Source organism: Carlito syrichta, unplaced genomic scaffold, assembly GCF_000164805.1.
Source record: "Carlito syrichta isolate Samal-C Ts95f unplaced genomic scaffold, Tarsius_syrichta-2.0.1 Scaffold308839, whole genome shotgun sequence".
NCBI classification, from domain to species: domain Eukaryota; kingdom Metazoa; phylum Chordata; class Mammalia; order Primates; family Tarsiidae; genus Carlito; species Carlito syrichta.
This window is the reverse complement of record NW_007252935.1, coordinates 1,314,792-1,331,675: the sequence shown is the minus strand read 5'-3', so window position 1 is coordinate 1,331,675 and position 16,884 is coordinate 1,314,792. Positions and strand designations below refer to the sequence as shown.

The 16,884-nt window shown below is 41.7% G+C and overlaps 1 protein-coding gene across 1 annotated transcript in view; it reads right to left on the bottom strand.

Moving 5' to 3' along the window:
• DMRT1 (doublesex and mab-3 related transcription factor 1) overlaps nt 1–16,884 on the bottom strand; it is a 121,147-nt gene that overhangs the window by 42,564 nt on the left and 61,699 nt on the right. Inside the window, exon 5 of the mRNA XM_008066077.1 lies at nt 4,155–4,299. Coding sequence (XP_008064268.1) covers nt 4,155–4,299 — 145 coding nt within the window. The remainder of the gene's footprint in view (nt 1–4,154; nt 4,300–16,884) is intronic.

Here is a 16,884-nt window from a genome sequence, read left to right as displayed (position 1 = left end):
TTGGATAACATGCAGATGTTCTGCACCTTGCTTCACAGAGCTGCTGGCAGCCTATGTGTGTTAAATGAATAATACGTGACCAGCCTCAGTGGCTCAGCCTGTAATCCCAGCAGTTTGGGAGGCCAAGGCAAGTGGATTGCCTAAGCCCGTGTGTTCGAGACCAGCTTGGGCAACTTGGCGAGACCTCGTCTCTACAATAAATCAAAAAATAAGCCGGGTGTGGTAGCACGTGCCTGTAGTTCCAGCTACTTGAAGACTCAGATGGAGGGATGCCCAAGCCCAATAGGTCGAAGCTGGGGTGGCCATGAGAGTGCCACTGCACTCCAGCCTGGGTGACACAGTGAGACTCCAACTCAAAAAAAAAAAATGAATAATACATGAACACTTCGTGATCTGTAAGAAACCCCTCAAATGTTTCTTTCTCCTGAAAAGAGCACAGGTTGAATGTGAAGAAGAGCGAGGCGGCATGGAAGCCTGCCACTGATTCAGAGTCGGAAGAAGCCAAAGAACCAAAAGAAATAATAGGCACCACTTCTAATCTTTAAACTGATATCACAAAATAAAAACACTTTAAGTGTGCTCATCTTCTTCACTTTAAATCTAAACCTTTTTTGCAGGTTAGTTAACCAGCCATATACTCTTAAGAGCGTATACTCAAGAATCCAGACATGCCCATTCACAGATATGAAATGCCACCCACCTGTAGACATAGGTGCGCCTATCAGAACAGAGGTACTGCTGTGGAGCTCTGGCTCTTTATCCTCAACTGGGGAGACAACATTTCTGGGATATCCTCACAACCACTTCCCGAACAGCCTGCATCTGTTATTATGAAGTGGCCATACTCTTACATAAGCCAGCCCTCCACTTCAGCACTAGATAAGTGATTTTCAAACTATTTGGGACCTGTTTTGCTTTAATTTTCAGTTTCCAATCCACCAAGGCATTATACTTTTGTAAAATGTTATACAAATGAATCACTAAAGCCAAAATATTAAAAAATGGAATAAGTACTGGCAAGGATGTGGAGAAACTGGAACCCTCATATGTTGCGGTGAGAATTTAAAATGATACAGGTGCTATGGGAAAGTAAGGTGTCCCTCAAAAAGTTAAATACAGACTTACCATATGACTCAGCAATTCCACTTCTAGGTATAAGCTCAGAAGAAGTGAAAACAGGAGATATTCAAAGACTTGTACACAATGTTCACCGCAGCACTATTCCCAATAGCCAAAAGGTAGAAGCAACCCAAATGTCCATCAACTGATGAACGGATAACCAAAATGTGGAATATACATACTATGGAATGACATTCAGCCACAAAAAGGAATTTACTGATCCATGTGACAATGTAGATGAACCATGTACTGATCCATGTGACAATGTAGATGAACCATGAAAACAGTTGACTAAGTGAAAAATGCCAGACCAAAAAAGGCCACATATTATGTGATTCCATTTACATGAAACATCCAGAACAGGCAAATTCAAGGAAACAAAAAGCAGATTAGTGGTCACCTGGGGACTTCTTAACAGACAGTGGGCCTAAGCCCAACAGGTCAAGGATGCGGTGGCTGTGAGTGTACCACTGCACTCCAGCCTGGGTGACAGAGTGAGACTCCAACTCAAAAAAAAAAAATTAGTTGGGATTTGGATTTTCTATTAATTCATATACTCCTTTCTCCATGATCATTCCAAAGACGACAGTACTGAGATTTCACTGTGGCTCTTCCTGGCTAACTCCCTCATTTCTTAAGCTTGAGCCTCCAGGTTAATTATGAGTGAATCAGAGGGGTACCAGAAGTTAAGCCTCCTTCCACACTTCTCTTTCAAATGTTCCCATTGCCAGAAAAGTTTTAAATCCCAGTTGTTACTCATCCAGTCTTACCCTGTAAATGCTGGTACAGGTGGTCTTTTCTTTCCTGGGCTGTAACCTCTTTTCTTCCTGAGTTGCTTCCTTTTCTATCATAAATTCAAATGCCTGCAGGTCCCCTCTAAATTCATTTCTCTCTGCTCTAACAAATTGCCTCTTATATTTTTGTCTTACTGCCCTGCTCTTTGACTTCACACCTTGGTCTCAAGAACGACAGTGGTTCTAAAAATATCCCATTATTCCTGGAGCTTTTAAAAGCTCAGGCAATTTCTTCCTGAAAGTAGGTTTCATTCCTAATTTTCTGTACGAACAAATTTTCCTTTAGCTGCTTCTTCCCCAAATGGTGCAGAGGTTCCATTCGACCAACAATACGTTCGGATTCTGACCTTTCATGTTTATGTTCCCTTACAGGGGAAGCTCAGTTATAAGTAATACCAGGCCAGGTATGGTGGCTCAAGCCCGTAATCCCAGCACTTTGGGAGGCCGAGGCAAGAGGATTGCCTGGACCCAGGGTTTCAAGACCAGCCTGGGCAACTTGGTGAGATCACATCTCTACAATATATCAAAAACTTAGCCGGGTGTGGTAGCATGCATCTGTAGTTCTGACTACTTGGAAGGCTGTGGTGAAGGATCGCCTGAGCCCAGCAGGTGGACGCTGGAGTGGCCATGAGCATGCCACTGCACTCCAGCATGGGCAACAGAGTGAGACTCTGACTCAAAAAAAAAAAAAAAAAAAGTAATACCAGATTCACTCATTCATTCACTCAACCAACAAACAACAAAAGGCATCAGAACAGGTAAAAAGGTATATAAAATTGTCCTTAAATAGCTTGTAATCCAAATAAATATACAGACTCCAAGGTGGTATGAGAGAAGGACCATATGGGTATACATTAGATGACTATTTACAAAACAAAGCTGTGTTTATACTCTCCCAAGAAAAAGCAATTGTTAATGAAAGTGAAAGTACAACAAACAGTGTATACTTCAGTCTCTCTACAGCTCAAATATATAGATTCCCATGACCTACATATTCCATATTAATGGAAGTCCTCTATTTTATTTTTGTACGGTAAACAAAGTATAACTTGGCCAGCTTTTTTTTTAGATTTTATTGCTCTGAATTTAGAAATCATAGCATGGTTCTGATTCTTATTCTCTAAATATTTGCTTTTCAAAGAAACAAGTTCTCTATGAAGTCAAGCTATTTAGAAAATAAACTTCTTTTTAAATTTACTACAGGGTAAGTTCTACCAGCTCAGTTTCTCTTCCAAATCCTGATTTCCACTTACTGCCGATCGTGGATGCTTCCCACTTTCCTAAATCAACAGATGATGTTTAAATATAAAGAACTTAAACACAGTATCTGGGGACGTAGCGGCCATATCACCACATTGTAAATGTTGAGAAGGTTAAAACTGAAGTTGAGGAACTGTGTATTTCAAAGTGCTTTGGTTCATTGAACAGTCATTTTTTATTTCAAAGCCATTATATCAGAGTTATTTGCATTGCTACTGCATAAACTCTGAGATCTATTGTATTCAAAAATGTTTTATTATGTTATTTTTATTTTCCTCCCAAAAGATGAATACGCCTTCAATTTTAAAATGAAAATCTTTGGGAAATGAGTTTTCAATATACAGAAATTCGCCACAAAAAAGTGTGGACTTGAACCACACTGAAAGTGCCCCTGTATTTCATACTGATCCTCCATACAATACACTTTTAGCTTTCAAATGAGAGTCTCTCTCTTCCTGTTTTCACTTTAGGTATCCAGAAAGGAAAAAAATATGGTATTAAGAATCAAGAAAGAAGCCGGGCTTGGTGGCTCAGCCTGTAATCCCGCGCCTTTGGGAGGCTGAGGTGAGTGGATTGCCTGAGCTCGCGGGTTCGAGACCCGCCTGGGCAGCGAGACCTCATCTCTACAATAAATCAAAAAATCAGTCGAGCGCGGTAGCGCATGCCTGTAATTCCGGCTACTTGGAAGGCTGAGGCGGAAGGATCGCCAGAGCCCAGCTCGAGGCTACGGTGGCTGGGAGCGGCCACTGCACTCAAGTCTGGGCGACAGAGTGAGACTCCAACTCAAAAAAAAAAAAAAAAAATCAAGAAAGCAAAATCATTCAATAACTAAATACTTTAAAGAATACTTATCTAAGCTTCACAAAGCAATAACCTTTTCAGTAACTCCTAGCAGATAAGCCACCAGAGAGTGTTAAGTGATCCAGTATTGGACACATCCTCTCTCCACCCCTAATACAGTCTGCGTATCCAGACACCTACCACTGGCTTTGGCTTCCGAGTAAGAGGGACCATCCTCAAAAGTGAAGATCTGAGGCACGCTCTGGCCCAGGTAAGAGGGAGGTGGGTAGTAGGAATGCATCCTGTACTGGGAACTCACTGCATGGCGGTTCTCCGAGTTCTTCATCTGCTTGAGAAAAAAGAAGAAATGTGTTATGATCTAAGTCGTATTTTTACCATTATTACCAGAATTGCCTAATTATTTAAATTAAGGGACCCCTATAGCTCAGGGCTAGAGCACTGGTCTTGTAAATTAAGAGAACAGCCTATAAAGTTGGAAGTATCTTCAACCACAAATACACTCCTCCAATGCACTGGACTTTTAAGAACTCCAGAAATATGCATCTTGAAGGTGCCCTTTCTATCTTGGGGTGTTCTCTAAAGCACCCTTAAAATTATGTCTGGTCATATGATGCTCAATTAAATAGTACTAAAGAGAACAGGGTGGTAGAGGGGGAGAGCACTGTTTCGAAACCAACACAATCTGCCGTATCAATGACAAGCTTGTTTGACCTGGAGCAAGTCGTGAACCTCTTCCCATATTACCTCACAAGTAAAACTGGCACCTTACCTTGGTTACTATACAGTGTTCATACAAGAATATTCCCAAAACAGCTGTAAAACAACACACAAACCAGGTGTGCTGGTAAGCTGCTCTCATTAGCACAAAGCTGTGATGGATCCTGTTACTGTCATTGCTGTTCCTCTTAGCAAGGGATGGAAGTCTGGGACTGGATTCTGGAGGTGATTTGGATTCTGCTAACGGGACACACAAAGTGAGACTGAGAAGGCAGCAGGGAGGCACAAGCCATTCCTCTCCAGCAGCAGTGGCAGCTGCACGTGGGCTCAGAAGTCATTCATTTTTCTGGCAACCAGACACTGCCTTTGGGACATGGGGTGGCTTTTGTGTAAGGAGCAGTTAGTTCCCTACATATTCCTAACTTCTCATTCAAAGCTAAGGAGATGTGACTTGATGGCTCAGAAGGGGCCCCCTACTTCTACTTTCCTGGCCCTACTGATGAGTGTTTACAGACCTACTTCCACAAACATCCAGTATTGTTGCTTCTCGCATGGCCCCTGGTACAGGGCACTGAGCATTCAACTCACAATCATATCATCATAGCAAGATCAGAGCTGAACTTCAGTTATATATACTGCCTTTTAAAAAAATAAATATAGATATTATCCACTTTTAAATGAAAGTCAGTCTAAGGGAATGTTCAAAATAAAACAATTCTGTTCAGAATTAAGGAATAATTTTAAGCTCATGTTTTCCAATCAAATGTTTTGAACGCTACTTGATAAAATAGTACTAACTTGACAGAGGCTGGCAAGATAAAATTAGGTACTGAGCTTCCCCAAGATCTTCTATGAACATTTATGCTCCGGACAATTCCCACGTAACACTGGCCTGAAGGTACTTTGAGTATTAAGGCATTACTTGGTGGAAATGCCTAAGTCCTTAGTTTCTGGTACTTTGAGAAGCCCAAAAGATTCTGTTTTGATCCTCCTGCTGCTCCCCACTCAAACCTATGCTCTGATGGGTAAATTATTTCTTCTTGGAGAAGGAAAGACGTCTCCATTACAGGTGATTATTTCCTTTCAAGTGAAGTTTATCCAGGCAAGTTCCTTTTATCCTTTATAGTTCGTTTTTCTGAAGTATATAAAATGGCATCTTCTCTAGGTCAATCATCCCATTTTCATCTGCTACCACCTTAAAAATCTTTACTAATTGAGAGGTCAAGCAAGCTATGCTGGGAAAATAGCCAAAGGGGAAAAACTGACTACCACCCTGAAGAGTGAGCCCACAGCAGGACAGTCCATTAAGAAGTCATGAAATTTTCTAAGAGGGAAGGGGCAATCAATTATCAATTAATTACCAATTAGTCCACTGCTTTCCAGTGATCTCTTAATGTGCATACAAATGACCAGTGAATGCTGTTAAAATGTAGCTGTTAAAATGTAGATCCTGACTGGGCACGGTGGCTCAAGTCTGTAATCCCAGCACGTTGGGAGGCCAAGGTAAGAGGATTGCCTGAGCCTGAGGGTTCCAGACCAGCTTGAGCAACATGGTGAGACAATAAATCAAACAATTGGCCAAGCATGGTAGTGCACGCCTGTAGTTCCAGCTACTTGGAAGGCTGAGGCAGAAGGATCGCTGGAGCCCAATGGGACAACGCTGGGGTGGCCATGAGCGTGCCACTACAACTCCAGCCTGGGCAACCGAATGAGACTCCGATTCAAAAAAAATAAAATTTAGATCCTGACACTGCAAAAAGTCTGAGGTGGAGATGTTGATTCTGCTGGCCCCAAAACCTCACTTTGGTGCCCAAGGGCTAGAATAAATGATTCTTTCTCTCATACTTAGCACCTATAGGAGACCATGACCAAAGGAGAATCATCTGGAAAAAAAACTCTTTTTACAACAATCAAGTCTTTACCTGAACTTGGGGGAGGGTGGAAATATGTAAATAGTGATTTTTAAATTTTCATTATTCTCCTTTTTATTTATAAAGTTCTCCAGAGAAAAAATATTTTTTTCAGGGATCTACCGCTATCTGGAATTGCTGCAGTGGTAATAACAAACTCCAACAGTTTGAAGAGCCATTTCTGCCTCCACAGACTTCCCTCAAGTCAATTACACAGTCTGAGTGATGAATATTGGAATAGAAGCAAGGTGCCAATTTTAACTACAGAAAGTCATAATATAAGTGATGGAATCTCCCCATTCTGGTCACATTGCCTTCAAGTTTGACAATATCTGCAAGTCAGTTCTTCAAAGAAAATGCTTTTCAATTTTCCCTGTGTTCAAAAACACTGGCAGGATTTGAGCCAGCAGACTTCACAAAATGCTGGATTCTTTTTTTCTTTTACTATGAAAGTTTATACAAAGTATAAACTTGGGAGGCTGAGTAACTTGGGAGGCTGAGGTGAGTGGATTGCCTGAGCCCATGGGCTCGAAACCCGCCTGGGCAACTTGGCGAGACCTCATCTCTACAATAAATCAAAAAATCAGCCGGGCGTGGTAGCGCGCGCCTGTAGTTCCAGCTACTTGGAAGGCTGAGGTGGAAGGATCGCCGGAGCCCAGTAGGTCGAGGCTGCGGTGGCCGGGAGCGGCCACTGCACTCCAGTCTGGGCGACAGAGTGAGACTCCAACTCCAAAAAAAAAGAAAGAAAAGTGTTAACTGTGAGTCCACAGCAGGGAACCAGTAAACTTTTTATTGTATATGGTCAAATAGTAAATATTTTAGGCTTTGCAAGCCAAAGGGTCTTTAGCAATTGGTAAATGAATGGGCATGGCTGTGTTCACTTTATCTATATAAATCTGCACTGGTTCTCAAACCTTCACATCCATAGGAATAATGGGAGAAAGGGACCCAGAACTGATGCCTGGGCTCCACTCCTGGAGAATCTTGATATAATCGGTCTGGAATGTGGCCTGGGCCTTGGTTCTTTCCAAAGCTCCCAGGTAATTTTAACATGACACCAAGATTAAGAGCCAGTACTCTACAATTACCACCATATCTTCCACACACCTGGGAAGTACAGGATTCCAACATGCCCCATATTAACTAAAAAATACAAAAGGCTAAGTCTGCCTGACATATAGACTGGCCAACTGCTGCCAATCCTGATGTGTTAATTATTTGAAAAAAGATTCAGATAAACAGTAAAAGTGTTGTTTTTTTAAAACTTAAGCTTATTGAGAAGTAAACACAATTGCAAATCCAAGCATATGCTTATTCTCCCCCGCCCCCTTAATTCCTTTTCTATGTTTTCAGAAAGCATCAAATAACAAGCATTATTTGGAAACAGGAATTGAGTAATTTGTTCTCACACATTCAATATCTCTGATGAATTCCCAAGATCATTGGGCTATAAAAGATTTCCATCAAAAGAAGAAAAAGATACAAAGGGTCAGATTCCAACTGAGGTTACTAAAATATGAACTTAGGTCATCAATCACTGCAGCTGCATCTACCTCAAAGAATAACCCATAAATAACCATCCACGTGACAACTTGCACATAAGGAAGGTCCTGGCCCGGCACCATGGCTCACGCCTACAATCCCAGCACTTTGGGAGGCTAAGGCAGGAGGATTGCTTGAGTTCAGGAGTTTGAGACCAGTCTGGGCAACATAGTGAGACCTCATCTCTATAAAAAAAATCAAAGAATTAGTTAGGCATAGCGGTGCACACCTGTAGTCCCAGCTACACGGGACACTGAGTCAGAAGAATCACTTGAGCCCAGGAGGTCAAGGCTGCAGTGAGCTGTGATTGTGCCATTGTACCCCAACCTGGGCGAAAGTGTAAGGCCTTGACTCAAAAAAAAGGAGGAGGAGGAAGGTCCTATGTATTTCTAAGTGCGCGTGTAAACCTGAAACATGATGTTAAAATTGAACTGCAGTTCACCCAGGAAAAGGCATGGCAGAATGTGATTTCAAACTCTAAATCACCTTCTGCTTTCTCCTAACTTGAAAAAACAAATCACAATCCTGCTACTTTTGGCTTAGACAAAATGGAAAAATAATGGAGCCTTTAACACTCATTTTACTCTAAGCCAACAGGTCTCAGCTGGGGGCAACGTGGTCCTCCAAGGGACATCTGGCAACGTCTAGAGACACTTTTGACTGTTAGAACTGGCGGGTAGGGGGTGCTGCTGGCATCTAGTGGCAGAGGCCAGGGATGCTGCTGCCAGTTCTACAATTTACAGGGTAGTCTCCACATGACAAAGAACTACCCAGCTCAATGTCTCAACAGTGCTAAAGTCCAGAAACCCTGCTTTAAATTAACCTAACACCACCCTATGTTCAGCCCCTCCCCTCCAGCTAAAGGAAATTGCAAAGTCCTACTGAGGGACAAAAGTAGCCAACAAACTAGAGGAACTGTTCAGTTCTGCTACAGATGTCTACTTTTTCCTTTGTGCAATGCCGCCTTGTTTCTTCCCAAGATTTTCTTTTTTATTCCTTTAAGCTAAGCAAATAAACGAACCAAGTAAACCCTAAAAAAAAAAAACCCTGGATTCCAATGAATTATGACTACTATTATTATTAGCAGTGGTAGCTGGCAAGCAAGAGGCATGTTTTATATGTTATTACCCACCCCAAGTCTCTGAACCAGAGTATGACCCACAGATAAGAGCTGGGCTGGTGGACAGTGCTCATGGTGTTAGTATTAACCCTGCCGGAAACCTAAGGATGTGGGGTTTTGTTTTATTAAATTGTTGAGAATACACATCACAAGAAATCTGAACCATAGGTTTCCTTTTATACACTTTAGCCACTCTATAGTAACAGTAATATCCCAAACAAAACAAACTGTTCAGCCTCCTTTCTTTTTTAAGAAATTCCTAAATATCACTGCTAGGGAGGGGAAGGAGGGAGAGGTGGGGGACACATGACAACACAAAGGTCTACTACCAGGGGGACTGAGGGCCAGTTAGCCGCCCAAACGTCACCTGCATGCAGCCTACTTACGTAGTTAATCCTCTCTTGTACCCCAAACTCAAATAATAAATAGATAGATAAAGAAATAAATAGTCCTAAATAGTATTCACTGATTAACTACTAACACTTCAAATAGGAAGCGTGTCTGGTCTTACATGATAGATAAAGAAATAAATAGTCCTAAATAGTATTCACTGATTAACTACTAACACTTCAAATAGGAAGCGTGTCTGGTCTTACACGAAACTGAATACTCCAAGTAAATGCCTAAGGGATTGTGAGGACCAAATGTCTAGGTCTTTATTAATCATGGCTCACTGTCATAAAATTAAAGTTGATGTAAGAAAGGGAAATCTTCAAGGAAAGAGTTATTTTGTAAAATAACATTCCTAACTGCAAACTGATATTTATTATTCAAACAAATAGTGTAAAAATTCCCTTGGCATTGATATATGGTTTACAGTGTCTGTCTCTCTCTCTCTCTCTCTCTCTCTCTCTCTCGTTGGGATCTCACTCTGTCACCTAGGCGGAGTGCAGTGGCATGGATCAGCACACACTGCAGCCTTGACCTCCTGGGCTCAGGTGATCCTTTTTACCTCAGTTTCCCATGTAGCTAGGACTACAGGCATGCATTACCGCACCCAGCTAGTTTTCTGATTTTTTTTTTTTTTTTGGTAGAGATAAGGTCTTGCTATATAGCCTACACTGGTGTCAAACTCCTGAACTCAAGCAGTCCACTAGCCTCAGACTCCCTTGGGTATGAGCCACCACACCCAGCCAGTTTACAGTCTTTTAATTGCAAAAGCAACATTCGAGGTGAAATTTTGGTTTCCTGAGCAGATGATACCTTTTTATAAAAGAAGGAGGACTCCTCCCAGACTGTGAAGTTCTAGGTCTCCTGGAGACACTAAGTGAAGGTTGAGATGGACTTTTCCCCTCATTAAATGTTGTCTTTAATTTCAATAGAAGTTTCTTTTCAAACCATCTGAACGGGATTCCTGTTTCCACACTCACCCAACTACACACTGTGAGCTGTCCCAGTCCATAGACCCTATCTGTGCAAGGTGCTTCACCTGAAAAGCCCCATTCTCCTCCTGAAATACACATTTCATTTATCCTCATTCCACACTTCACAGCTGGAATTATTTTTAATCTATTGGCTAAAAATGATTTCTATCATGCATACATTTCAGAATTACTGAAACACCAACGGACCAAATGCTGAGTCATGTGACACAAGCAGATTTCCCCCCAGCTAAAACTCACCCTTCCCAACTTCCTTTGCCTTTCAGTTCAGTCCTCTAGAGATTTATTTTCTCTCTCTGAAACTGGCCCAATTTCCCCCAGAAGTGGTATCTATCAGTTTCTTTAATAAACATAGAAACAGACCCTCCTGATCTTACATTTGTCTTATCTGAGGAAACTGGCCTTCAGGCAAGGGACTGAAACGCATCAGATCCCAGTATCCAGACAGTGAGATACCAGACTCCTCATGCTTAGTGTTTCCTTACTTCTCCCTAATTCCTGACCCCCACAAGTTACTCCTTCCCCCACTATATAAACTATATAGACTTCAATCAGTGAAGGAGATGAATTTGAGACCAATCTCCTGTTCTCCTCAGCTAGTATCAGTCAAATAAAAAGGCTTTTTCCTGGCAATACTTGGTGTCTCTGCAATTGGCTTTCTGTGTGGTTCTACTGAACCCTTCGCATTTGGGTAACAACTACTAACTTTTCTACTTTCCCTTACTGCACTCACCTTGCTTTCTCTCAGGAAGTTATACTGTGGAGTGCCCTCCACCCCTCTCCCTAGGAAGGGAAAGGAAAAGAGGCAGAGTCAGGTCTTTGTGATGACTCGACCCTCATAAGGGAATACTACAAAGCCCAGAAGGCTCCCTCAAGGTGTCCAGTAGAGGCGGCTGTGCTGAGAGTGAGGCTTGCCCAGAAATGGAAAGGAGGCTCTTCCTTCCCGGGGAGTTGAGAGGGGGAAAAACAGAAAAGGGAGGAGAGGGAAGAAAGAGAACACTTACACAATAAGGCAGAAAGAACACATCATTTAAGAAGTGACACATCTAAAACATTTAAAGTTGTAAACCCCAAGCTTCTCAAAGCTTTAGAAAGTCTGTGACCCATGCCAATACAAAATAAACATGTGCAGGTGGGGCTTTTCAAAAAGAACTGAAGGAAAGTTTAGATTAATGTCAGGGTAGATTTAAAAATGATTTAAAAAAAAGACATAAAATGGAGAAATGAGAATTCACTGCATATAGAATATGGGTAAGAACTGTTTTATGAAACTTTTCATTTTGTGTGTGTCTGTGTGTAAATATATTCTGGAATACAGTTTCTCACTGTGATTCTTGGTCTAAAATGTTTGAAAGACATTAATGTATAGATCACTTAAAGGAGAGCAAATACCTTTAAAAGCGGGTATATAGTAAGAAAAAGCAAACTTTAAAAAAATGTTTCCTTTTCCTAAAACTTGGATCTTGGTGCGTTGTAGAGGCCAAGAGAGGAGGCCAAACAATTTGGAACAGTGTCTGGCTGGAACTAGCTCAGTGCCTTCCTTGTCTTGACAAATTGATGCAGGATTTTCTAGCCCCTGGGTAAAAAAATCTACATTTGTCTGATTCAGAAATCTAAAATACAGACTCTGACTTCCCAACTTAACTCATGCATAGCCAGACAGAAATGCAAATATTATTTAAGTAAAAACCAAAAGGAAACAGGGCTTCAGTGAAGTAGCTGGGAGAAAAGAACATGAAAAGTTTGTATTTTAGAAATCGGATTAAGAATTATCAAAACTCTCCACTCTCTTTAACATGTCCAGTCTCTGAAAGGATTACATAATACATCTTAAGATTGGAGGAGGGGCTTATAGTGGTGACATTCTTAACTGACTATAGGACTAACAAATTTCAGAGGAGGAAAACGAGCATTTATTGAGAGATACTATAGAGACTTTTCCTGTTATCTCATTAAGTCCTTATAATTTAATAATCATTTACATGGGAAGAAACTGCTCAGAGAGATCAAATAATTTGGTCCTGCTCACAAGGGATTATGGAGAGAAGGCAAGATTAAAAGCAAGTCACCTTAGAAGCTCCTGATATTTCTCATTACTGAACCAAGACACTTTTTAATTTGAAATAAAGGTATCTGCTTTATTATAAGGACCCACTGACTGCCTTTAGCTTTTAACAACTCTTCATGTCTTCTCTGCTTCTAGAGAAAATAAGAAACTTTTCCTTTGATAATCTGAAAATGAGAAGAAAAGATCCCCGTAACCACACATTCAGGAACTTTGATTTTAGAACCAGAAATATCAGAGGCATCTATATCTGTTCCCACTTTGATGGACAAACTTAATTAACCTTTGCTACTCTGTTCCAACCTACTGTTTTAGACAAAACTAGTGACCCAGAAACAATATGTTACCATCACAATCTCCACGGCTGTGACATCAAGAGATATAGCCCTATCAGCAGTATAGGGAAATAGGCCACTTGGATTAGCTCCTCTAAGAAATATGGATTATATTCATGTCACACATGAGCTGTCAGAAACATTAGGATACTTTTAGCATAAATCAGCAGTGTGAAGGGTATCTTACGAGTACAGAACCTGATAGCCTGCCAAGAGGGCAAGGTGAGACACTCTGGGGCTACCTTCTAACTGTAAGCGCACGCACACACTCACATACTTTACCGAAACTGGTGTTCAAGACCTGAGCACAGGCTGGTGACTTCTGATAGACACACCCAACTTGTGGGTGGCATGAAAAGGTCCTTGCCACTGCAAGACCAGGATGGAGAGTGTCAAACTCTCAGTGATCAAAACGACATAAGAATGTGATCAAAACGACCAAAAGCAGCATGGTTCCCTGAAGTACACAGAAGCGCGTATGCGTGTGTGTGTGTGTGTGTGTGTGTGTGTGTGTGTGTGTAGACACAGAACCATGCTTCACATGATTAGTGATCAAGACTTCAAGGAAAACCAAAAAATGTGCACTGCCCTTCAAGGAAAGCAGAACTTTCATAGGGACAGCATGCATCTCTGCAGTCAGGCAAACCCCATTCAAATTCCAGCTCTCATTACCTGCTGTGTGATAATGGCAAAGGACATCATCTCCTTGAGCCTGTTTCCTCATCCACAGAAGGGGGGCTAACAATTCCTGACAGCACTGTGTTTAAGGATGAAACAATATGAGATAGGAAGCACCCAGCATCATGAGACTATAGGCTCTATCCACCACTGCCCAGCTGGCACCTTCCCCTCCCCCCATGGGACCACCCATGTTTCTATAGGGGCACCTTGAGTGACACCTCTTCTGGGTTTGCTACCAAATGGCTCTTAGACAAAAAACCCTCCCCGTTACGTACCTTAAATATTATTTTAAGTACATCAATATTTGAAAGAAAGAAAAATTCATTCTCTGACATTTTTCTTCTTTTCAAATTTTAAAAAGTTGAAAAACCAATTCAAGATCCTACACTGCTACTACCAAACATACACACAACACTCAGGTGGAAGATAGGGAAAACGAAATTTCCGGGCCTTCACTTTTTTTTTTTTTTTTTTTGGTTTTGTGCAAGTACTCCAGACATGAAATAATTATAATGACTGCCTTCTTTCTCCCAGAACTGGTCGACAAGAACTGGGAATTTCCAGAAATGATGTTTGTGAGAAGGCATATGAAAAACAAAATGAAAAGATAATACCTTTTCCCACTTATGCACTACCCCTCCATGGAGGTGATGCCCACAGGGCCAATGCCATACCAAGGAGGGGGCACAAAAAGCAGCACATCCTCAGTGCAGCCAACAAGGGAGTGTGCTCTCTGAGAAGAATTTTAAAAACAATAAAGCCCACTAAAAGTCAATCTGCTTTTAATTATCACCACTCACTGGCAATTCTAAACAACAGCAGTGACAAAATACTCTTCTCATCCTGCCTCTTGGCATGCCACAGCAAGGGATCCTCTTTCCCCAAGGTATTATAGCACTCCCTGGAAACCTCCAGACTCCAATCACAATAGCAACTTGAAATTATGTGTTCTTTGATTATTCTTTCCTGTCTACTCCACTGTGAGCTAGCACTTTTGAGTCTAACACAGTGCCAGGCACAGAGCATCCACGTGATAAGAATGACCAATGAATATGTGAAGGAGTCTCTCATGCATACTCCATAATATGGTGGCAATTTTTATGACTCTATTCATTTTTTTCCTCTCATATTTCTACTATGGTATCTACAAAACAGGGCAAACCAGTTTTAGTTATGCATTCCATTTTGATTTTCTTTATTCAAATAATAACGAACACTTGATCAAACCTCAGAAATATGACTTGCAAGGAATTGGAGAATCACTTACCCATGCACTTAATTCTGAAAAGCAACTAATTTTCTATTACATTCACATCTACTGAACTTTTAAAAAAAGAGCTAAAAGGGAACACATAAATGGATATGATTTTGGCCACCAGCCCAACCAAATCAAATCTGAAAGCTTTCAAAAACCATGATCTCATTACCTAATTTTCAAGCAGATTACACAATCCCCAAATGACTGTATTATTTGCTAACTTTACTAAACTGCTACTGTGTCAGAGAACAGGTAACAACCTCAGGGGAAGCCTGATAACAGATTTCTGCCTCCAATTCAATTGTGGAGTCATCCCTGGAGTATATCAGCTCTTTAGAGGGTTTCCTACTCAGTACAGATCAAAGCAAACCCAAGTAAGAATGGAAACCAACCTGTAGGATAGCCCAGGACACAAGTGTCCCAAAGGGTCCTGGATTACACTCTACCTGGGATTTCCTGGGGTGCTACTAGATCACTTCAACCAGGCCTAGAAAACAATCCTTGAGGGTGTCCAGGCCTAACTTCTTCTAGGCATTCTCTGAGTCAAAGTTACCTGTTCCCCAGTGCCCCTGGCTTCGAGGCCAATTCTGCTTTCATCTGGAATCCACACATTTTTAACCAAAATACTCTGCAAAAATGTCTCTACTGTGTACTGCTGTAGTTAAGGGTTATTTCTCAGTCCCACCTCTCACCATTTGTCTGGGTTTGGCGTCTAAAATGCCCACCACTGCCTTCCCTGAGCTTTGGCTCCAGACAAAGAGCCACCAGAAAAACTGTCATCACAGGCACCGATTCTTACAAATAACCACCCTCACTGCAGGATCAAAAGCATGCAAGTCATTAAGCTTTCATCATCTGTGAAATAAAGCAGCCATTTCTTCAAGAAAGGTGTAATAAAAATCAGATAATGACTGGCATGAACGTCACTTGTCATCAGTTAAAATGAGACAAAATAGCAACTCTTTGGGGAAAGTGTATATAGGTAAGGTAACAGAAAGCTAGGACTGCATTTAGCCAGGCTGCAAGGCTTTGAAGGGGTGACAGGATGGCCCAAGGACTCCTACTCTCCTTACAGGACTAGCTGGCAAACGGAAGTTTTTCTGCCTGCAAGAGTTAGAGTATGTTGAGAATTGAGTTTATTATTTATCCTTAAAAGAAAAGAATCAGCCAGCTGTGGTGGCTCACGCTTGTAATCCCAGCACTTTGGGAGGCAGAGGCGAGAGAATTGTCTGAGGCCAGGGGTTCCAGACCAGCCTGGGCAATTTGGTGAGACCTCGTCTCTACAATAATAAAAACATTAGCTGGGTGTGGTGGCGCACATCTGTAGTTCCAGCTACCTGGAAGGCTGAGGAGGAAGAAACTCCTGAGCCCAGCAGGCAGAGGCTGCAGTGGCCATGAATGTGCCACTGCACAGCCTGGGCAACAGAGTGAGACTCAAAACAAAAAAAAAGAGAGAAGAATCTGGAGGGCCTGATGGCTCACGCCTGTAATCCCAGCACTTTGGGAGGCTAAGGAGGAAGGACTGTTTGAGCTCATGGAGTTTCAAGACCAGCCTGGGAAATACAGCAAAACTTCATCTTTACAAAAAAATGAAAAAAATCAGCCAGGTGTGGTGGTGCATGCTTGTAGTCCTAGCTACTTGGGAAGTTGAGTCTGGAGGATCGCTTGAGCCCAGGAATTGCAGGCTATGGTGAGCCATGATCTTGCCACTCCACTCCAGCCTAGGCAACAGAATGAGACCCTGATGGGAAAAAAAAGAGAGAGGGAGAGAGAGAATAACCTAATGAGGAATTATGTTTCAGAAGTGAACATCAGGCCGTTTCAGGAAAAGCTTTTAGTAGAGGCAACGTGACCCCCCTCAAACTTGGGGGAAACTGACATCCTCAATTCCTGGCTTTAA